The 23,633-nt window shown below is 34.2% G+C and overlaps 1 protein-coding gene across 5 annotated transcripts in view; it reads right to left on the bottom strand.

Annotated features, from left to right (window-relative positions):
- STXBP5 (syntaxin binding protein 5) overlaps window positions 1–23,633 on the bottom strand; it is a 155,530-nt gene that overhangs the window by 63,624 nt on the left and 68,273 nt on the right. For all 5 annotated transcript variants that reach the window (XM_036222443.1, XM_036222456.1, XM_036222461.1 and 2 more), the window contains exons 9-11: window positions 16,711–16,789; window positions 2,263–2,417; window positions 997–1,069 (exon numbers count right to left, since the gene is read on the bottom strand). In XM_036222443.1, coding sequence (XP_036078336.1) covers window positions 997–1,069; window positions 2,263–2,417; window positions 16,711–16,789 — 307 coding nt within the window. The remainder of the gene's footprint in view (window positions 1–996; window positions 1,070–2,262; window positions 2,418–16,710; window positions 16,790–23,633) is intronic.

Here is a 23,633-nt window from a genome sequence, read left to right as displayed (position 1 = left end):
ATTGGCCCCCAATTGAGAAATACTGAAATACTGAATGGGTAAACTCAATGAAAATCATATTTAATAATTATCTCTCAGGAGATACAAATAGATAATACAATGTTCTTCTATTCAAAGAATTTTTAAGTAAACATAGTGTAAGGAAGCATATTAGTAAACAGTATTATCGATGTTAGAAAAAGCAGAACGTGGCAAAGGCATAAAAAGTTACAAAGGAGTTATGGTGGAAATTAACAAATGAGATATGCTATATCTGGTTACGAGATGATAGGAAAATCTAGAAGAGGAAAAGTAGGCTGACTTTGAAAGTTATATGGATTTTTGACAGCAGTGAAGCAAGTGTAATGTTTCAGCTGCTGAGAACTATACAAGAAAGAACATATAAGTGTGATGTTTGTTTTTTACACCCAACTCAGTTTTTCTAGGGATTAAGGTATCTGCAAGAAGACAAGTGAGAAAACAGGTTGGAAAGGTACCCTGAATTCCTACTGTGTAGAGTAGCAGGCTGAGAAAGTGTTTTTTAATTAAAACACACACACACACACACACAATAGAGAACTAGAGTGGTTTAAGGAGAGGAAACAAGATTGGTGCTGCATGTAAGATTAATCTGACAATGGTGTTCATGACACACTATGACAGAGAGAATTTGCTGGAGAAACTACAAGAGCTTGTCTATAGGTAAACTGTGATGGGATCGACACTGGGCCTGCTGATTTTGTGTGCCCCAAAGGTATCTTGCAAGTATCAGGTTGAATCATATAAAATTTCAGAAATTCCATAAAATTTGACTTAAAAAATAGAAATTCTATTTGATCAGCATAATAGAGAACTTTTGCAGGTAATCAGAAATGTGCACCTGGAGCTCTAAAAAGAGGTCAAGGTTATAGGTATAAACATAGAGTTTTCTAAGAAATGAAACTGCCCACCCTATGCTAAAAAGAATACTTTTTCACCACATATGAAAATAAACGCTTACCAATTTTTATGTCTTACCCATTTTGTGCAAGGTCTATAAGTACTAAATCCTTTTCTAGAAGAACCACCACGGCATAGGGTTCTTGAAAATCTGGAATTGGAAAATAATACATGAACAATAGTTTCAAATATACAAGAGGACAGCAAATTAAATGAACATTTTTTGCTTGGTTTTCATTTCATTTTATTTCATTCTCTCAGGTATTTAATATTCTCTTCTTGTGTAATTTAAGGCTAGTGTGTTTTAAATGAGATAAATGTACATAATAACTCTTACAAAACTATTTCAGTTTAGTAAAAATAAGTAAGACGAGAAGCTCACAGTAGCTTCTGTGGTATTGCAAATTATGAGGCAGGACATGAACAATCCAAATTTTAAATCTGAATAGACATAAGAACAATACTCATTATTGAAGCTTATAGACACTCAATGGAGTACTTTATAATATTATGATCTCTTTCTTAGTTATTTTATATGTTCCTGCTAACTACAAAATACATGAAATCTTTACATCTCAATTAGCTTCAAATGAAGAAAGATCCAGATTTAAATTCTTCATGAAATATTATATGCCAGTTGTGATGGTTAATTTTATGTGTCAAGTTGGTTAGATTATGGTGCTGAGTTTGGTCAAACAAAAATCTAGCTATTGCTGTGAAGGTATTTTTTAGATGTGATTGACATTTAAATCCATAGATGATGAGTAAAGTGGATTATCCTTGATAATGTGGTTGGGCCTCATCCAATCAACTAATCTTTGCCCAAAGAGCAAAGACTGAGGTTTTTTGAAAAAGAAGCAATTCTGCCTCAAGAAGCTAACACAGAAACCTCCCTAAGTTTCCAGCCTTCAGAATTCAGACTGAAGGCTGTGACTTTCAACTCTTCCTTGAATTTTCAGTCTGCAGGACTGCATTATAAATTTTATATTTATCAGTTCTCACAATTGCATGAACCAAGTCCTTAAATTCTATCTAGATCTATCTACCAGTGATTGTGCTTTTTCTGGAGAACCTTGACTAATACATTAGCATTTTATAGAATTTTAAAATGTTTCTTGATGTGGACAGTTTTATCTTTCAAAGGTACTTACTACTAAAATATAATATTAAACAGATAAAGTATATTCAATAAAATTAACTTCTGAAATAAAATCTGCAAAGTTATGAAGGTAGCATCTTTTCCCAGAAGAATGAGTGCAAGGAAACTATCTAGGTAACATATTCTTTGTTCTCTATAATAGACGTTTATAGAGAGTGAGTGAGTTTTAAAGGTGCAGAGCTTACCATTGGGGTACGGTGTTTCACACAGTGTCAGAAAATCAACAATTGAATAGTCCATTTCTAGTACAGCAGTACTTTTCCCATGCATAACTGTGAGGCAAGGTCTTCTTCCTACAGTATCATATGACAAACCTCCTGATAAAATAATAAAAGGTTCCCTGGAAATAAAATGCATAGTAAGGTTTACAAATAGTATGGTGGAGACTATTTTCTTGCTATAGCATAAAATTTTTATTTAGTGAAATAATCAAATCTTAAATGCTAACATTTTTATGCATCAATTAATTGAATATTTGCATGTGGATTTTTAAACTGCATTAAGACAGGTGAATTCCTGAAAATTAACCTATAATAAGAATGAATACTGACCACACTTGAATCTTATACCTCCTGTTGGTCCCTAAAATTTTTTCCTTTATCTTCTTTATACAGTTGTCAAAAAATTCTCTGTGGGCTTCTGCTGAGAAGTCTCTTAAATGGACTGCCTTTATTTCCAATACTAATAACCAAGCCCTCTCAAGAGAAGTTGCAAGAGAGAATGTTAATGCCCTGAGGCATCCATTGTATGTAATGAATTAACTTCTCACTGATGCAACAAAAATGTACTAGCTACAAACACCCTGGAGAAAACTGAGAAAATAGTCACCCGAATGATTTCCTGCAGGGCTTCATTCTCTCATGGAAACTTGGCTGGATGCCCTCAACCCACAGCTCCCATGCACACCTATCGACTGCCAGCTTGCCAGGTCTAATTAGTCCTACAACTCTATCTCCCCATTAGCCATTATTAAATTTAATGATTTATCTAGACTCACTTCTTAAAACTGCATATCTGAATATGCAAATGAGAAAACACTAAGTATCCTTTCATGTTTTGGTTTATGTATTTCTTTATCTTTGACTTGCATATTCATGTTTTTTGTCCATGTTTTTGCCGGATTAGTAATCATTTTTTAATTGGTTCGTAAGAGTTCTTTGCACTGTAAGGAAATTAGTTCTTGATCTGCCATATGTGTCTTCTCATTTGTTGGTGGGGAAGTTATTTGTGGTACATTTATACAGATGATTTAAAAATCATATATATTCTATATATGATTTCCTTAACCCTTTTCACTTGTGCTTTTTAGGTAGTTTCTTAATGCTTACTTTACGGCGGTATATCTATCTTCCTCCTCTTCACACCTAGTATGAGCAATATGTAATGACATGTAATAGTTAAAAGTGCTAGTTCTGGAACTAAATGGCCTGCAATTTTAAATCTGAGCTCTAGTTTTACTTTCTGCATGATCTTGGACAAGCTAACCTCTCTGTAACTAGCTTCTGCAACTACAAAATGGAGATAGAGTGATAAGTACCTATCATCCTACAATTACTGAATTAACATATGTGAATCCCTGGGGTCAATACTGGGCACACAATACAGGCAAAGTAAGAATTACCGACTGTTGTCATCGTCATAAAATAATCATTCTCACTCATTGTGAAAACTTTCCTTCTTGTGATATGTAGGAAAAAAAATGAAAACTTCTCAATTATATTTATTTTTATCTAAAACAATAAACTCTACTGAAACTTACTTAGAGAAGTAATAGTACTGTAAGTATATAATTTATAAGTAAATATAAATATTAGGTCAAATAACTCAATTGTTTTTATATTTAAACATTTTATCTATTTACAGTATCTCAAATAATGTGTATATATGTGGTTATGTGTACGATATTTTCTTATTTAAAACTACATCTCATGTATCTGCTTTATGTTTTTTTCCTAGCATTTGTTGCTAAAATTAATTTGCTTTGCTTGTTGTTTTTCTCATGAAAATGTAAGCTCCATAAGGGCAAGGCATTTGTCAGTTTTGTTCATTGTTATATCCAAAACAGTACTTCGCAGGTAAATGAAGGAATTAATAGAAATGTAGAAATGTATGTTATCCTAATCACTGCCTACTTTCTTATCATTTAGGATTTTTTTTTTTTTTTTTTTTTTTTTTTTTTTACCACTAATCTAATTTGGGTAATATTACTGTTTCAACTAAGTGACAGTAACCAGAGCTTAAATTTTTTCCTGAAGAGAACTAACCCCATACATTCATTGTTTCAATTTCCTACCATACTGTGATTATTATGAATGTGGTCAGAAAAGAATATTTGATTTTCTTCCACTTTTTGTCACATATATTGAATAAACAGAATATATCTCCTCTCTTCTGTACTTTGAAATATAGCATACAACTGAAATAAAATACTAGGGAAGAAGGGTGAGGAGTCCAACAACTTGTACAGTGTGGAAAGCTCAGGTGAGGTACTTTATATGTACTATTTTAAGACTAGTCTGATAAGTGTGTTTTTGCATAGAGCCAACTTAAAAAAAAAAAACAACTATTGTTAATATAAGAAGCATGAATAGGTAGATGCTGAGCCAGACATTACAGAATTAAATTTCCATGGAGCTACTGAGAATGCCAGGTAGATGACCAGTTATTAGACAGTTTAACTGTTAACATAGTATTAAATAAGACCACTAAAATTAGGTTTATTTTCAAAAGGCAACTAAGTGTTCAGTGGCCTTGTAAGTTAACTGTACTTTCTCAAAGTTAGGAGAAAAAATATGCAATTAAAAAATAATTATGGATAAGAATCAGTTTGAAAGAAATACCAAAGTAACAGTTTTCATAATAAAGTTTCCCAAATCCAGCAATAAATGCATGCATATATATTTTTTTCCTTTTATGTGCTGTTTTTAAAAAATCATCTAAGTTTGCCAAGCAATAATCACCTGACCTGTTAACTCCAACAGGTTTGATCTTTTTCATTATAATGCCTCAAACCTTGATGAGTAAATAGTAATGAAATAATTATTTTAGAAGAAGAAATTAGTCATAAACAAAATAATAAAGTTAAATATTTTAACACCAGACAGTGAAATTATAATATTCAAGTCTTTGGTGGCATTTAGAATTACATTAAAAGTTCTAGAGAGCTATACTATTTCAACGTAATATGTGATTTATGGAGGTGGAGAATCTATTTTTTAAAATAAAAGTTGGCCTTTTTTATGTTATTATAAGGTCTAGAGGTAATTTTTATTCCATTACTTTAAGTGGAATTTAAGTAGAACTCCTATTAATGATGTTAGTTGTTCCCCAAGACCCTTATTTTTGAAGATATCAGGTTAGGAAGGTGTTAATTTGGACATTTCCTAATTTTGAAACTCCTTTTTAAGAGGCTAGACACTTCAGGGAAGTATATATGCTTTCTACTTCTGATTAACTTCCCCAGGCACCCTTAATAGCTCTGGCTGAAGCTGCTTCTGTAAGAAGCATTCTTTACTGAAAGGAGGAGCTTCTACTCAGAAAGTCATTTGTATAACCAATTTGCTCAACTTGGTTCCATAACACTACCCATTCATTCCCTGGATTAATTTTTTGAGCACTTGTATCCCTAAAAATAAAACACTGCTCTCATGTCTAGTCTAGACAAACAGTAAGCACACCATGATAAGTGTTCTGAGGAAAATAAAACAAGATAGAGAGATGGGCTGCCTGTGAGGGAGGAGCTTGAGGGGTAACTGTACGACTGAGTGGTCAGGAATGGCCTGAGGTAATGACAGATGAGCTGGACGGGAATGAAGAAAAGCCAGCCATTCGAAGATCTTGGGCTTGGGGGAAAGAGATGTACATTCTAAGGCAGCAGGAATAACCACTGCGAAGACCCCGAGTCAGGAATGAGCTTGGCGTACCTGAGAAACTGAAACGCCAGCGTGGCTGCAACATGGCCAGTCAGGGAATACACAGTAACACAGGACACAGCCCCAGATCGTGTAGACACATCCTGTTCCCTCTATTAGGATCTCGAGAACATGTCTCCTCCATTTCATTTCCATAATTCCTTTAGTTCTAGCCCTAATAACCTGCAGCTTCTATTATTACAATAGCATTTGTACAAGCTGTTCACTGCCTGAGACGAACTTCCCCTCAATTTCTGTTTGGGTAATTCTTATTTCTCCTTTAAACTTGAGTCTAATCATTATCTCCTCAGGAAAACCTTTTCTGGCCCACCCACCCTGAATGAGCTGATGCCCTTCCTGTACTCCTCAGCACCCCCCTCATCCCTCTTCAGCATTTTCCACGCTCAGTTGTCATTATTTTCTCCTTTCCCTTATGTTGCGAGCTCCTCTGGGATACAGAATGCCAATTTGCCTCTGTGCTCCCCTGCTTTGGCTAGGTATCCCAAAAAGTGCTGGTCAAATATACATCTTACTTACCACTAAACCTACTGCTCAATAGTCAGTAAGACAAAGAATTTGGTAGACCTATCTAATGATAAAAATTCTACAAAAATTATGCTTTTGGATTTTGATGTATTATAGTGTTTACAGTATGTTGTTTAGGATACATGTGTGAGGACACAACACTAATTCATGTTAGTCCATTACTTTGGATTCTTTCTCCTATGAATACAAATAAGAGAATTTAACTGTTAACAATTAAGTATTGTTCAAAATGAAATCTAAAATCTTCAATATAGTCTTTGCAATGTGGAATTAATTTATAATTAAATGGACTGAATATAAGGTTCACAATGTTATAAGTATGATGCCAAGTATGAGAGAACACTGCATAGTTTCCAAACTCATTTACTGCATACAAGACCTTGCAGGATATTTGGTCCTGTACAAAACAACCACGGAGACATCTGGTCCACACCAAAACCAAAAGGTCCTTGAAATTTGGTCAATGCTAAAAAGCTGTTGAAATTTGGTCCTATCGAAAATGTCCATGAAATGTTTTCAAACTATATCAATGGTCCTTGATGTCTGTTTCTGTCAAAAATGTCTTTGGGTTAAAATGACCCATGACATTTATTTATACTTTTGGCTAATAAAAATGTTTTATTGGTCCAACAAATGTGTTGTGGCTGTACGGTCGATAATAACCCTTTTTAACAAATCATGGACCAAATGTCTCAATGGATGTTTTAGATGGCACCAAATATGCCCAAATATCAAGGACCTTTGAGGGAGGACCAAATGTTTCCGTGGATGTTTTGGACAAGATCAAATGTTTACTAAGTCAGACAAGATCTTACATGGATTTGATCCCTATCCTCTAGAAAGGCATAATCTACATCATACAAGCTGATATCAATACATATTATAAGCAGTCAGGTAAAGGTACTAGAACTATCGATGAACCATAACTAAGGTAAGGTATTCAGTCTATGCATAGATCGTAAGTGAAATCATTTTTAAGGATGGGGAAAAAACATAGATTACAATAAATAATGATAAGAAATTTATCCTTAGAGTAGCCTAAACAATCCATAACGCTTTAAGGATGTGCCAGAGAACCAATTTAAATGACGAAGGTGGTATGGCTCTATAAGAAGAAATTGTAGGAAAGCTCAGAAAGAACTTTAGTAGTAGGAAAAGTATGATGAATAAATTAGAGGAAGCGTAAGAAGGGCATATCTGAATGCCTGAACAAATAAGTAACAATTTTGAAAACAATTAGGCCTGAAGTAAAACTATATGCTCTTTTACAGATAATATACATTAAAAAACTACAAGGTTTTTAATTCTACTTTAGGATTTTAGAAATGGAAGAACTGATACTAAGTGAAGAATTGTTATCAACCACCAACATATCGACCTTGATAAGCTCATAAGATAGTTTCTAGACAGGAGGGAACAGACAAGCATACAAGAAATTTCTGTTCCCCGCACAAACATCAATTCTTATGGGAAGACTGCTTGCAAAAAAATTAGCTGGAAAGTTTCTGTGAATCGCTGCTGCTTTGTATGCAGATGCACACAAATTTAAATTTAACTTCCACCCCCTACTATCACAGCAGGTTACCTTTCCAGGAATAGGAGTTCACATTGTGGTTATAGAATTTGAGAGAATTCTAAAGCATAAATGCTGAATTTTAAGGTTAGTGAATTAATAAAACTAAAATAGTCCTACATTAATCAGATGGTGAAACTGTTGTATTTTACACTCGGTTAAAGTATATACATATATTTTCAAAAAGTAATGTGGCAATTTCTTAAGATTCATAAAAATCTTTTATCTTCAAAATTTCACAACTGGAAATTTCTCATAAAGAAACAATTCACAAAAGATTTGTACTACTGTACTATCCATAATATAAAAAGAGTATGTTCACTACTACATTTTTGTCGATAATATTAAAAAACATGTCAAAAAACCTAAATGTTCAACAAAAGAGAAGACTATGACTTAACTACGCAGCTCTTAAAACTATTAACAAAATTGATAAGAACTAGTTATACTTTAAAAATATTATGTAGAAAAAAATGCCAAATTGCAATATGCTCTAAGAATACAATAAGTGAAAATAGATAGGTATCTGAAAAAAGGCTTAAGGAAAATGAACAAATAAAAAAATTGTTTTGGAATAGTGGAATTACAGGTAATATGATTCTCTTGTGAGGATTTTATTTAATGCCAGAACTTTAAAAAAAAAACAAAAAACCCTAGATTCTTCCAAAAACAATTCAGAGAATAAAATATTAATAGTGGATAAAAGTAAGATTAATAATTGTGTACTAATTATACATTTAAAAATGCATTTTTCTTCTGAAACACACAAAAATAGTTTGCCAGTTTTCAATGATATTTACACATGTGTCCCTACATTCTGCATTCAAGTACTACAATGTACTTTATGCTGACGAATTTCCTGCTTCCCAGGCCACTCAATGATAACGATACAAATTAAGTCAGAATATTCTTATGACTCATCCATTCAACGAGCAAGTGTTTAATGCGTGCTGCTCATGGCAGCAGGGGCCAGAAGTCTCATTTTCCATCATTTATTTCTTCGCTTCACTCCATCCTTTGGCTAGCATACCCCCCTCTACTACACTTTTTATTCCTGTCATATACTTCGTCTAGTTCAATGTTCCATTTCAGGACCAAAAACTTAGCTTAATTCTAAGACTTTTGGTTCTGTGGCAAAAAAATTTTTCTAGAAGTATCTGGATCATATAATCACATGATAATGCCTTTCATATTTTAAAAAGAAAGTTATCTTCTCTATCTGTACCTTGTACTCATCATAAGAAATTCACTCAAAAACTTTCTTCCAAAATTATTCTTTTCATTTTAAGTGTCTCCAATGCCAACAAATTTTTTAATTCTGACGTCAATCATAAGGTCTTCCTTAACTTAAAATGAAAATGAAAATCTGCCTTACCCTTCCTGACATATAATTATTACTCATGTCTACTGCTGAATTCACCAAATACATGTTCTAAACTAGTATTTTCTATGATGAATACACCATTTCTTTTTCTTTCTTGTCTCTATATTGTGGCTCGTGTTTGAAATGATGCTATTAAAGCTGTCTTACAAATTAATCCATCCTACAATATATATTTCCAAATCTTTCTTCTGTTATCATCCTAGTCGATTTTTCTACAGCAGCAAGCAATACTTAACTTACTTTTTCTTAAAAACATTTCAAGGATATGATATCCCGTGTTTCCTAATTTTTTTTTTTTTCCCCTGTCCAGAATCTAGTAGTCCTCCTTTCTACCTGTTTCTTTTGGTGTCTTTCAGGATAAAATACCAGTGCTGGTAGCCTTGGCTCTAAAGGGTTCTGAACCACCAGGGAATCACTCTGTATGTGTTCCTTTCACTTTCACTCAAGCAATGTCATCTCCATGTTAGCAGCTGCCACTGGCTGAATGTAGTTCAAAGTTCTCAATACATGTTTACTTTCAAAGTTAACAAGCAAAACTTGCCAATGGTATAAAAATGGATTTTTATATTAGTAGGCTTATGTGACATCAGTTTTAATTTGGCAGTAATAAGTTAAAAACTAAATATAGGGAAGGGCTTTAAAATAGAGGGGTCTTAGCACTTTAAATTGATAGAAGCTAAGGACAAAACTCAATAAATAGCATGTACTTCAATAGCTACCAAACGAGGTATTCTAATTTCAGAAGACAGAGCTCTCAATCTAGTACTCTCAGTTTTCTAGTTATGTGGGATTATACCATAAAAGTGTTAAGGCATGTCAAGTCAAATGTTATCTTAAAATTTAAAAAGTGAATGAGAAGTCATAGTAGTTAGGTATGAGGTATGAAAAATAACACTGTGAGAAAATGCTCTAGTTTTGAGAGAATGAAGATAAAGATAAATCTGAAGTAGATCTTAAGAATGTCCTTGAAGATAGTGATAAAATTAGAATTAGCCAATTTAAGATGGAAAGTTTCTGGCCAAAATAGTAAAAGTAACATGAAAACAGGAAAGGTTACCTGATGAAGCATTTGAAATTTTGAGTCCATCAACTCAAAGAAGTCTCCCCCCATTAAAATTAAATATAATGTGCTTGTGGATTTTTCCTAAGCAGGTGTAAGACCAAGTACTATGACCACAATGGGAGACTATAAAAACCTAACCTAGACTTCACCAATTTAAAGTTAAATTTGTAGCGCTGAAGTGATCTATGAAGCTCTCGAGCCCCGAGTAGCTAGGGTTACTTGCATTAAGTCATCCAGCCTGCCAGAGGCACACCATTTCCTCTCAGTTCACATTAATGAGATTACATGCATTGAGTATGATTTAATGTTAGGTTTACGATCTGATAAACTAGGAAATTTAAAAGTGAGTCCAGTTCTCCACAAACTGAGTGACCTGTGAATCATTACGACAATTCTGTCCTCGCCCATACTATGCGAAAACCTTTGGTGTACTGATTGAGAGCTCTAGCTCCGAAGTCAACCTGGGCTCAAATTCCAGCCCTGTGATTCTTGCGGCAAGTTAACTGAAGCTCTCTATGACTCAATATCTATCTACATCCCCAAACGGAGACGATAAAAGTACCCATTCGACAGTGCTGTTTATGAGAATTATGAAAGACAGTGCATTCAAATCGCATAGCAGAATACCTGGCATATTGTAAGCAAATAATGAATGTTCATTTCATCTACTAATATTTTTTCTTCTTGGTGCTCGGAAGCCAAACCATGTAAGTAACAGTGTTGAGGTCAAATATTAACTGTTGTTTTCTCAAGTAAAGATATGAGAAATGCTAAGACAATACAAAAGGAAACCACTTTTGTTTCTGAAAGCTGGCGTGCTGTCCAAATGAGTTTCTCTTCTTGTTGCTATGGCTTAGCAAGAATTTAGATAGAGAAGAGAGAATGAATATGAAACATTTGCTGACTTTATTACATTAGTGATAAGAGAAGAGCAGAAAACGGGCTGCAGGTATGATAAAAGGAAGAGAATACAAACATATTTACTGACGTAAAGACTACTACTAAACCTGTGAGTCCAAAACATTGTTCTCTATGGTCAACATATCTGTGAATGAAGAAAAGTTTGTTCATCTACAGTTTTTCAGTAGGTAATTTAGCAGAGCAATTGTTGCTGGGGAATCTGCAAGTATGAGTATGATCTTGGGGACTGGAGATTAATGTGAACAGAGAGTAGGCTTCATTAGAAAAGTGCAGTGTGGTTCAGAGTACAGACTTAATTAAATCTGCCCTCTGCCACTTATGAGCTTGATGACACTGAAAAGTGACTCAATCTCTCTGCTTCAGTTTCCTCATCTGTAAGACACGGGAACAATACCTGCCTCACAGGGTTGTTGCTGAGATTACATAAGTTTGTACGTGTACAGCACTTAGAACAGCGTCTGTAAGCACAGCATAAGCGTTAACAGATGTGGTTATTAAAGAACAATGTACGGTGAGGAAGGAAACGACTATGTGAGAATGAGCCTGTGTTCTGGAGGGGCAGCACTCTGTGCAGAGGGTGTTTGTTTCTGGGCTCGGAGAGTTAAGTTCTTTCACTGGACACAAGGCCCTGGGAAGAGGAGAGGAAACTCGGTGGCAGCAAGATGGCAGGGCTGTTACTGGAAGATACGTTTAGATGTTTTCAGACCCAGAATGTCACAAATGTATCTTGAGTTTTTATTACAGTGTGTTTCCACATTCTTGTATAGGTTGTCTACCTATAGCTTTTAGTCCACACATATAGTTAAAATTTAAGAAATCACGTTACCACTTGAAAATACATTCTGGTGCTAGAAGGGGTGGGGGCAATAAACAAACACAAATACTCTTCCTGAAAATAAACTTAAATCTATCATATGTGTATGTGTGTGCCTATCAAGCGTTAGCAGACTATGGCCTGCTGCCCATTTCTAATGGCCTAAAAACTAAGAATAATTTTTCTATTTTTAAATAGTTGAAAAAAATAAACAAAGGAAAAGATTCCATGACACATGAAATTCAAATGTCAGTGTCTGTAAATAAAGTTTTATTGGAACACCTCTTCATTCATTCACGTGTTATGTCTATGGCAGCTACTGGGCTACAAGGGTAGAGCTGAATAGTTGTGACCGACCCACGTGGCCTACAAAGCCGAAACTATTTACTCTCTGGCTCCATAAAGAAAAGGTTTGCCACAGCATATGTTACAATTAAAGGGGGTAAATTAATCTCTTAGTTGTGATTCTCCAAATGTGACTAAATTGCTAAACAATTGTGATAATATTCACTTTTAGGTTCTCTAACAGAGATGCTTCCCCCAAAACTGGTGATTCTTTGAATGGTGGTCTATTTCTTAAAGGAAACTAACTCTTCTAATGCTCTGTTGTGCAGAACTCCTGAAGGAGTTCAGTGGCGTACCTGTCTGAAAACTTGAACCCATCCAGAGCTGCTTTTTGTTGAAAGTCTGGCCCTGCCTACAAGTGCTTACGTAGTCCACTAGGGAGAAGAAAATGTAGAAACAGAGAAAATGAACTATAATCTAATCAAACACCTACCACCTACCAGATTATATTATTTCTTTTAGTTCTTCACAACAATCTTATGGAGTTGGAATTGCTATCCCTGTTTCACTGAGGTAAAGAGAGAGGGTCAGTGAGGTTAAATGACTTGCTGAAGATAATAGTAAGAGGAGAAACTGGGATTTGAACCCAAGTCTGATAATCCAAAGCCTCAGTTATTTCTACTAAATCAGAAACTTTCAAATATTATAATTATGACTCATTGTAAGAGGTACATTTTACTTCATGATACAACATAAATATAAATATATGCAATTGAAAAAAGTTTCATGAACTGATACTTACCCTTAAAATGTGCAATGCACTCTGCTATTTCTTATTCTACTTGATAAGTTAATAATCAATAGTCACAACCATCATCTGATTAGTTTAAAAAAAAAATCATTGCCCTAAATCACAGTGTTTCTCAACCTAGGGAAGAATATTAGTGAGGTTCTTTCATTATTATAGAGTCTGGTCAACCTTGCCACTGGTCCACTTGCTTTGTGAAAGCAAAATCATAGAATAACTACATTTTGAATGTCTGTTAAAGGTTATCAACCACTGTTTTGAGACAACTGGTTTAAAGAGTATGTTCCAAGTGCTTTGCATGTTTGTTTAATCTTCGTAACAATTCTATGAGGTAGGTAATATTATCCTCATCTTACAGAAGAAGAAACAGGCACAGAGGCTTAGCTGATCTGCTTAGTTGATGTGCTTAGCTGATGCACAGTGAACAGGTGGGGCAAGATTCAGACCCAGGTGGTCTGGCCCCTGAGCCACCAACTCAACCACCTTCTCCAGCACCATTAGCTGCAGGACGCCAGACCTAGGTCACACTCGTTTTTCAAAGAAACGTCGTCAACAGAATGGACTTAACATTTAACTTTGGGCTTTTTAAAAAGAATTGGCCATGTAAAGAAGAGTGTCATGTCTTTAATAACAGTGCTATTAAAATGCCGTATTAACGATACTGTCACTGTTCCCTATGTCTCATCTCTCCTGGTATAATAGATGCTTTATTTTATCAGGAAACAGAAGTTACACAACATCTTGATTCCATTTTTTGTCAGAGTTTTCCTGTGTCTCAGAGTTAAACTATGCTTTTATCATTAACAGATAACAGCTAATTCCTTATGGCTATGCTTTTCTGTACAGCGGCCTATCGTCTTCTTCCTCACATTCAGTAACATTACGTTAGAAGCTAGACAATTAGAATTGAGACGATTATGTCCCACACTTTCACTAAGCTGAATATTTAATGGGAGAAATGTGCCTTAAGTCACTATTTCATTATTAATGACAAGTATAAGTTCTATAAAGGACAAATACAGCATGCTTTGAGAATATACTACTGAGAGACTCGATACAGTCAATGTGGCCAAGACATTCTGAGAGTAGTGACATTCTTGCTGAGCTATCAAGAATAAGAGGGAATCTGTGTAGAATGATTTCTGGTAAAGAGGAGAAAATATAGGTCCTGAGGCAGGAAGGATGGCTCTTCTAGTAAACTTTGGTAATTCGTCAACAGGTGATAGAACACCTTCTGCTGGCATCTGCCCAAGACACATGCTAGGAACAGGAAAAAAGTGAGAGCCATCTAGCTTACTTAACTGAGGGTGATTCTGCTCCACGTGGAAGAGGGGAGCTCAGTTGTTCTCAAGAAAGCATGAGAAAAAAAGAAAAACCTGTTTAATTTACTGATTGTTCTATCCCAGATGAAAAAAAAATTGGAAAGCTGGAGAAGATTGTTATAAGAGGGTGATCCTATTGATCTCTCTGCATACAAAACAGCCCAACTTTCTTTTGCTTCTAATCCTATGAAAGGAAAAGTACTGCTGCCATCCTGGAAGAAATCAGGAATTCATAAGTATTACCACTATATAGGAGTGAAAACGGAAACAGGTAGAGCAAAGAGGGAAAACAATTCTTCCCTGGACTTTTGCCTTTATTCCCAATCAATACTTGTCAAAATGAATAGATAATTCGGAAGACAATTAGGGCTATTAGTTTAAACGTTTACATAATTCCTTTTATGTTGTATTATAAACACAGGGTTTTTTCTTGTTTCATCCTCACCACCCTCCCCCCCCCTTTTTTTTTGCTGCCAAGCTTTTACCATTAACAGTCCTTTGCCATAGGACAAAGTAAATTTAAAAAACTGGTGGTAGAAGGTTTTCTAGTAAATATAAGGGCAACCGTTTATAGGAAGTTTATTATATACCAGGCACCGTGTGAAATGTTTTGAATATATGATTATTTCAATTCATCACAACCTTTTGACCCATTATCACATTTATGTCATCAATGAGGAAAATGAAGCAAAAAGGAGTCAGATAACTCTGTGCCAAAGGTTACACAGTGAGAGATGCCATAGTCCATTAAACAGATGCTACTCCTCATGGAGTTCATTCAGCCTATTTTGTGAACACAGTATATCTGCTGGATCCCAAAGGAAGGCTAAAGTGGATCCAGGGGAAAAAAATAGCACTCTTATGATTCTTCAATTTACTATCTTTTCCTAAGTGAGAACAAGACTGAGTAGAAGGACACTGGGAGAAGAACAGATTACAAAGGGAAGGAGGCCAGATATAATAACTGGCAGTTACAAACTGGAATACAAAAATATATATATACAAGTTAATCTCCTGTGAGTCTAGTTAAAACACAGACTACCGAGTTCCATCCACAGACACAGTTTCTGATTCAGCAGATCTGGGGTAGAATCCGAGAATTTGCATCTCTAACACCTTCTCAGCTAATGCTGCTGACTCAGGAACCACAATTTGAAAACCATTGGCCCATGTATACTACATAAATTCACTCTCTTGCATGGCTATCTTGAGTAAAACTGCACACTTTTTTTCTGTGCACCAGAACATAAATAAAAGGACTGCTTTAGAGTTTAAAAAGATACAGCACTTTCAAAGAAACATTTAAATTTTTTTTTCAAAAATATAACATTTGGTGTATATTAAAAATATGTTAGATATGTAAGCTGTAAAAACCATATAGTTCTCATAACTAATCCATATATAGTGATAATCAATGTCTTCAAAAACAACTAACTTCCTTTAATATTAAACTATATTTTTATTATTGCCAAAAAAAGACTTAATTTTTAAAGAATACACATAAGCTTTCATAATTAACATACCCAGTAGAAATAGGTTAAATTTTAAATCTTTTTTCCTTCATTGGTATTCCACAATTTTCACTAGTGAATAAACACTATGTTAACTGAAGACTAATCTAATAGAATGCATAAAGTTTGCTAAGAAAAAAATTCAAAATTTCTAAGATATACAGTAAAACTGCTAAAGACACAAGAGTATTTTATCCTAAATTAACCAATTTTAATGATTTTGTTAAATAAAGAAAGCATTGAATAAAGAAAATTTAAGAATGGGCTAGATCATTCTAAAGTAAGCCTTCAAAATTAGTGGTAGATCCAAATATGTGGTGACAGAAAGAAATCTAACCATGGGCAGTGAACACACAATTGTACACCTGAAACTTAACTAGATTTCATTCACCAATGTCACCATAATAAAAATAAATTTTAAAAATGATAGAATAAACTTCGGTGCTCTTTGAGCAATTATATACAATGAAAATTGGCAATGAAGTAAAATCTTACCCAGATCTAGTCGTTTTGAATTCCACCTTGAGGATAGGTTTGCATGGTTCTGGCTTCTTCCCATCCTTTAATTGTTTTCCTAAAATATATTTTCCTGAATTAAATTCTAAAATTCTAAGTTACTCTAAAATCTTACATTGACAGTTTATAAAATGAAAGTGAAATATAATGAAATCCACCATGAAACATTTTTAAGTGATTCTGAAAGAAGTATTGAATACAAATTAAGATATTTAAAACAATCAAGTAAATTTACTGTTTGAAATTCAGTGATGAAAAGTAAATAAAATGAATACGTTTGTAACAACATTTAAGCCATATAATTCTAGTGAGCTAAACTGATAGTCTTCCCAATATTATTAAATGCAGATAAGCAAAATAGAATTTCAATTTGCTAAATGAATTCAAGTTTTAAAATATCTAAATTTTAGAAAAAGAAATCTAGGTCAGATTTCCACCCAAGTGTGACAGGCTATACAATTAAACCCTATGCTAGTAAACTGATATATTTATATTTACAAATATATTTCTATTTATTTTTCTAAAGTAAAATCCATCCATTGTAATGTCTAGGAGACAGCTAAAATACACCAACCACTACATGTGTCAGGAACTCAAACTGTCAAAGAATTCTGATTATTTTAAAAAATGTTTTTTAGTGTCTGTTATCTATTTCTACAGGTTCATTATACAAACAACCTAGAAAAATATAAAGAAAATAAGACATCTATTCCCATTTCTTAGAGATTAATCATTCTAAACAATATTATTCTTAGAGACCCCAAACATGCATCCTACCCCCACACTTCTTCCTTCCCAGCTTCCTCTCCCATCCCCATAGTACCTATCTCATTCTAATATACTTTATATTTTGTTTGTTGTCTGACTCAACAAGAAGAATGTAAATTCCATGGAAGAAAAGGTTTTTAAGTGTGTATGTGTATTCTATTAATGTATACCTGCTGACAAACATTGTTTGGCAATTTAATGAATGAATAACTATTTAATGAATGAATATATTAATAGTTCTTCCTTAATTTCTAGAAAAGGGATATCTGGACAAAACTGTATTCCAGAAAGATTTTACCAATTTATATTTTCATCAGCAGTGTAAATGAGTATTTGCTATTTTTTTCTGATTTAAGTGGAAAGGGTATCTCATTTTAATTTGTGTTGTTTTAATCCCTAACTAAATATTCTTAGGCTTACCGATCACCCGTATTTCTTCTTTTAAAAATGTCTTATATCCTTTACCCATGCTTATATGTAATCTTTATATTTAAAAATAAATTTAATATTCAGAGATCATTAACATATATGTCATATATTGCAAATATTTTCCCTAGTGTCGTTTGTGATTGAATATTTAGAAATTTTTAAAAATTGTACAAAGCATACATTTTAATAATCAACTCTATCAGTCTTACCATGTTTCCAGTTAATACTTAAAATCCCAAAATGTCAATTCTTCCAAAATTAATTTACAAATTTAATATAATTAGAATCCCATCAGCTTTTCTTGGGTTTGGACCCAAATGGCCTTAAAGTTCACACTGTGGACTCAATGCTTATGACTGGCTAAGGAAACTAAGAAAGGAGATTAATTCCCAGAATGACGGAGAGAGGGTCTCAGTGAACTCGCTTTCCTACAAAATTTGAAATACTAGCAAAATTAAAGTTAAATAACTTCAAAACTCTGGAAACTAACCAAAGCCACAAAATGAGTGAGACATTTTCTACCCAACAGAAACAACTTCACCTCAGTAAGACAAGGGGGACTGTGCCATTCTGACGGAGGATTATCTTCATCCTTCTTGTTCCCTAGCTCAGCAGCCAGTCAGAGACCAAAAAAAGCAGAAGTATCTCAGTCAACACAGAAGACTGAAATTTCTTTGCAGTTTCATTAAAACCAGTTTCCCTGGAGCACAATCAGTATTTTGTCCCAACTTGAAGTTCCCTGGAAAACTACATTCCCTAGGTACTGTGGCAATTTCATTTGACACAGACATCAGCTCAGGGAGACAGGCGGCCCTACCCTCTAGGATATCACAGAAATAATAGCAATCTGCTGGTAATATCTAGCTGCCTAAGGCTATGGTTTCGGTAGAGACAAGAACTTGTGTGGGAATTAAAAAGAAAATCCTGAAAGAACTAGAAATATTCCTGGAAATCTGAAAGGCTGCACACATCTCCAAGGCTGTGTGCATGCCCAGGAAAGACCTGAGAAAAAGAGAAGGTCCAGGTCCCAGTCACTCATCTCTGGCTGACTTTTGAGACCTTGAGCAAACGGGAAGTAAAAAAATAATAATAATGGCAGAAAGTAAAATGAACTCTAATACCTACTGCTGGCAGGAACATTAGAAAGAGGTACTCATACACGGCTGGTAGAAATGTGAATGATAAAGCCTTTCTGGAAAGCAGTCTGAAAACATTTATTAAAAACACAAATACGAAAGAACCAAATCAATGGAATAGGTACAGGATGGTAATGGCAGCATAATTTGCAGCTCTTGAGAACTGAAAACAAAGTGCACACCCATTAATTTGGAATGGCTGAATAAATTGTGAAATAAACAATTGGCTATTACACAGCCATTAAAATGAATGAATTAAAGCTATGCCAGATGACATCAGGATTTTCCTGAAGTACACTGGATTAAAAAAAGTAAACTGCAAAAGGCTAATATGATTATTTTATGTAAAATAATGACCAGAAAAAAATCTCATGTTTACATATGTTTATGTCAACATGTATGATTTAGAAATACATATTTTAAAAGAACACCTGTAAGATTTTTGATATAGCTTACATGGTAGGGAAGGAAAGGGGACTGGGCTGTAATGTTGGGAAGGCTGAGGGAGCGAGGACTCGGACCATAGGATCCCATTTGTGTACGATGAAATGCACATGAAAAAAACCATCAGTCTTTTTGGTCTTTCTCCTCTATGGTTCATGCTTAGGAAGTTCTTCACCATAAAAATCATATAAAACCTCTTTTTTTTTGCAATTTCTTGTACCTACTTGTAGTTTCATTATATTTAATTATTTTCTGAAGTATATTTTGCAATAGAGGAGGTATTTTTCCTCTAATAATTAATAAATTATCAGCTATCTCAGTACCATTTTTATTCTTTTGAGCTGTAACTGCCAGAGAACAAAGTGCACATATTTAAAGTGTACGATGTGACAAGTTGTAATAAAGGTATGCATCTCTCAGTACTCATTATCGAACCAGCATAGCTTTCCCCACTCATATGAAATGCTTCCTTTATACACACTAAGTTTTTATTAACACACACACATCAACTGGTATTGGAGCACCTAATCCTGGCTTAACTTGGGATCCTTGGGGATGACTTCTTCACCTTTTGATAGAAATGATGATGCAGTGGGATCATGAACCTCTGGCATCCCAATATATAAGAACCGAGAAGTGATTAGTGATAGAGTTACCTCTATCAGAACAACAGAATAAGGGACTGGAAAGGATTGCTGGGGAGAAAACTAAATCGTTGAGGTGGGAGAGGGATTAGGGAAAAAAGAAACGTATGGAAAAAAGGTTTAAATCCAAAAAGTAGTCCCTCATGCTGTACAAAAAAACATAGTAAGAATTTCAACCTCTACTTCAATTTGTTCAGAGACATACAAACTTTCAGTAAGGAATTTAAATGTTTGCTCTGGAAAAGGCCAGCAACAGGCCTTTCTCCTCTACCACCAAAGCTCTAGTGGGAGTGCTAGACTGACATAATTTAGAGACCCAACTTTTACATTTATTTTCAAAAATTATTTTGTTACATACTTTTTTATGAAATAGAATAGACGTAACTCAATTTAACTTATTTCAATATTCACCAGTAATCTTTCAGTGGCTGGAATAATTTTTAAAGGGCACTGGGTATTATACTCGCTGAACATTTTTCAAGTCTAAGCTTATATATCTTGCATAAAACCTGGATAGGTACAAAATTCTTAACTTTTTGTCTTGTTTAACAATCTTTTGATATTGCTCTATGTGTCTAGCATTTCGATTTATAATAAAGTTTAAAGCAATCTGATTTTTATTTCTTTCTCAGTAAACGTTTTTCTCTCCCCTGCTAGGATGCTAACAGTGTAGTTTCATCATCTCCGTAAATCAAAAATATCACAGTTTGCAGTGATCTTTTTTCATTAACCTTGCTTGGAAATTAGTCCTCTTGATCTGCATACTCTGGTATTTTTTTCAACTCGTTTTTAAAACTGTATCACTGACGATTGCTTATGTTCCAGAAAGGTTAATTTATTTAAATCCAAAACAAACCATTTTCTGTAATCCAAAACAAACCATTTTCTAAATCAAATCAAGGAATAAGGTACTAGCCACAATTTGATAAAGCCATATAAATTAAAGGATGTTCAGAGAATCACAAGATTTCACCACTAGGTGTCATTTTACTTCTTGTTAAATTATCAGAGTAGCAAAACTCTGTGCTTGTTCTTTGAACTATCTGTGAACTAACTTGATAAATTGAAAAGTTCTGGTTAATTATAAAATTTCACTTGATAAATCATTATAAACCTCCACATTATATCTGAATTCTTCTTGTCTCTTACTATGACCTGCTTCCCATTCCTATAAGCCACCCAGCCACAACGAATTAATTTGTCCAAGTCCTGTTGATCCTAATTCCAGAATTTAATTCATGTATGCCCATTTCCTGTTTGCTGTCACAATTAAAATCTTCATTATTTATTGTTTAGTAATGCAATGGCTCCCTGACTGGCCTCCATCTCCTGCCCCCAGCTCGCCTGATATACTATCATCAAAGAAATATTTCCAAAATGTAAATGTCATGTTTCTCATGGTAAAACCATTCACCAGGTCTCCATCATGAAGTCCAAACTCTTTATCATATTATGACATATACTCAAGCCTCTGTATGCTTTTCTGTCTTTGTTTCCTGATACCTCCCCAAAGGAATTGTAAACTCTGGTAATATTAACCTATTCACAGCTTTTTCAAGAACACTGTGCTTTTGATTATTTCTTTGTGCCTTCTGATTAAAATGACCTTTTACGCTTTTATATCTCATAACACCCCACTCATCCTTTACATGAGCAAGCCCATATAACCTGCATTTGTGAAATCTTCCAATACCCTTTATCCAAAAACATACTCACTACTTCTGTTTTCACATTATACTATGCATACCTCTATAAGCACTTATCATAACGTATTATAGTTGTCAGCTTTTAGATCATTTTCATTCACTGGACTATGAGTTCTTTCCAGTATTTAATCACTGATACATAGGAGGTGATCAATACATGTCTGTTGAATTCATAAATGAAGATACATTAAAATGAGTGACCATCATTGCAAAAGCAAGTGTTTCCTAAGCTTTTAATTTTGCATTTAGAATGCGGAACACATTTTCTTACTGATACAGCTATTACACAGCAGTTATGTTCTCAGACTAGAGCAAACTATGGTATATCCTCAAACATGACAACTGAGTACTTGAAATGTAGCTAGTCTGAGGTAAGGTGTGTTTTAAGTATAAAATACAAACTAGATTTCTTTCAAGGAGTAAAAAAAAAAAAAGAAATGTGAAATAATCTCAATTTTATATGTTGATTATATGTTGAACACAGTTTGTATATTTTGGGTTAAATAAAATTTATTACTAAAATTAATTTTACCTGTTTCTTTTTACTATTGTTAGTATGGTTAGTAGTGAATTTAAAAATTACATATAGTTCACATTATATTTCTATTGAACAGTGATATTCTGGAAAATAAAATGATTCAAACTGGAGAATCACATTTTTAATATTAGTCTGAAATGGGGAGAGTATTCTTTCCTTAATGAGTGGAGAGAGAGGAGTTAACTTACAGCTGCACTACAGACACCTAGATATCTGGTTGTTGACTCGTGGCTAAAGGCAGTGGGATTCATGATGTGCTTGTTCAAGGTCCAAAACTCCCTCAACTCTCCTGGTGACCTCAGTGTAGTAGTTTTCCTGAAGGCCGGCAACTGGCTTAATGGTTTGGCAAAAACAACTTTAACATTGAAAGGGCCTTCCTGAAAGTTTCTCTTTGCATTCTTAGAAGTCAGATCTTGGTAGCTGCAGCTAGGAGACTCAGTACAATCCTTGTATGACCATGAGTCCCCACGAGAGCCTGCATATGGAGTGTCTCTGAGAATATTTACCTGTATTCTCTTTCTCCTACTGCATCACATCCTTTGCCTTTAAATAAAAGCCTTATTTGAATATGCTCTGTAGAGTTAGGTAAGTCTTCTCAAATATATAAACTGGAGTAAACTTTGCAATAAACTATATAGGAAACTGAAGTACAGTGTTATTGCTTATTGAATTTTTATGCTTTAGGTGAATCTAAAAATAGATTAATAGAATTTTTTGTATGAAACATCCTTAAAATATTAAAATGACTTTCATTTATACAATTATTTTTCCTTCAGTGAACTGTAACAGAATAACAGTTCTCCAATCTTGGTTTAGTCCTTGATAAGTGGATTGATTGTACTGATAAATAAGCTCCAGAAACTAAATTTTAACATGTTACTGATAGTGGACACCTATTAATTTTGACCACCTAGCCGGTCCATTTCCTTTGCAAATCATCTGACTTTGAAGATAACAATCTCAGAAAATCTCACCCTGCAACACATCTCTCTCTCACACACACACACACACACACACACACACAAACTTAAAGGGGAGACCTGGGGGCCTTTGGCCACCAAATCACTTAACTTTGATGACTGCTTCAGGGAAGTGTGTAAGCCATGCTAGTACTATCAAATTTCTTCCCTCCTGAATAATGAAAGTGCATTTGTCATAGAAGAGAAACAGGCCAAAGAGAGAGAAACAGAGCTCATCGCCCCTAGACTCTCCATACAGAAATACAGATTTACAACCC

This window comes from Rousettus aegyptiacus, unplaced genomic scaffold, assembly GCF_014176215.1.
Source record: "Rousettus aegyptiacus isolate mRouAeg1 unplaced genomic scaffold, mRouAeg1.p scaffold_m13_p_1, whole genome shotgun sequence".
Classification (NCBI taxonomy): domain Eukaryota; kingdom Metazoa; phylum Chordata; class Mammalia; order Chiroptera; family Pteropodidae; genus Rousettus; species Rousettus aegyptiacus.
The sequence above is the reverse complement of the archived record's forward strand: the minus strand, read 5'-3'. Positions and strand labels throughout refer to the sequence as shown.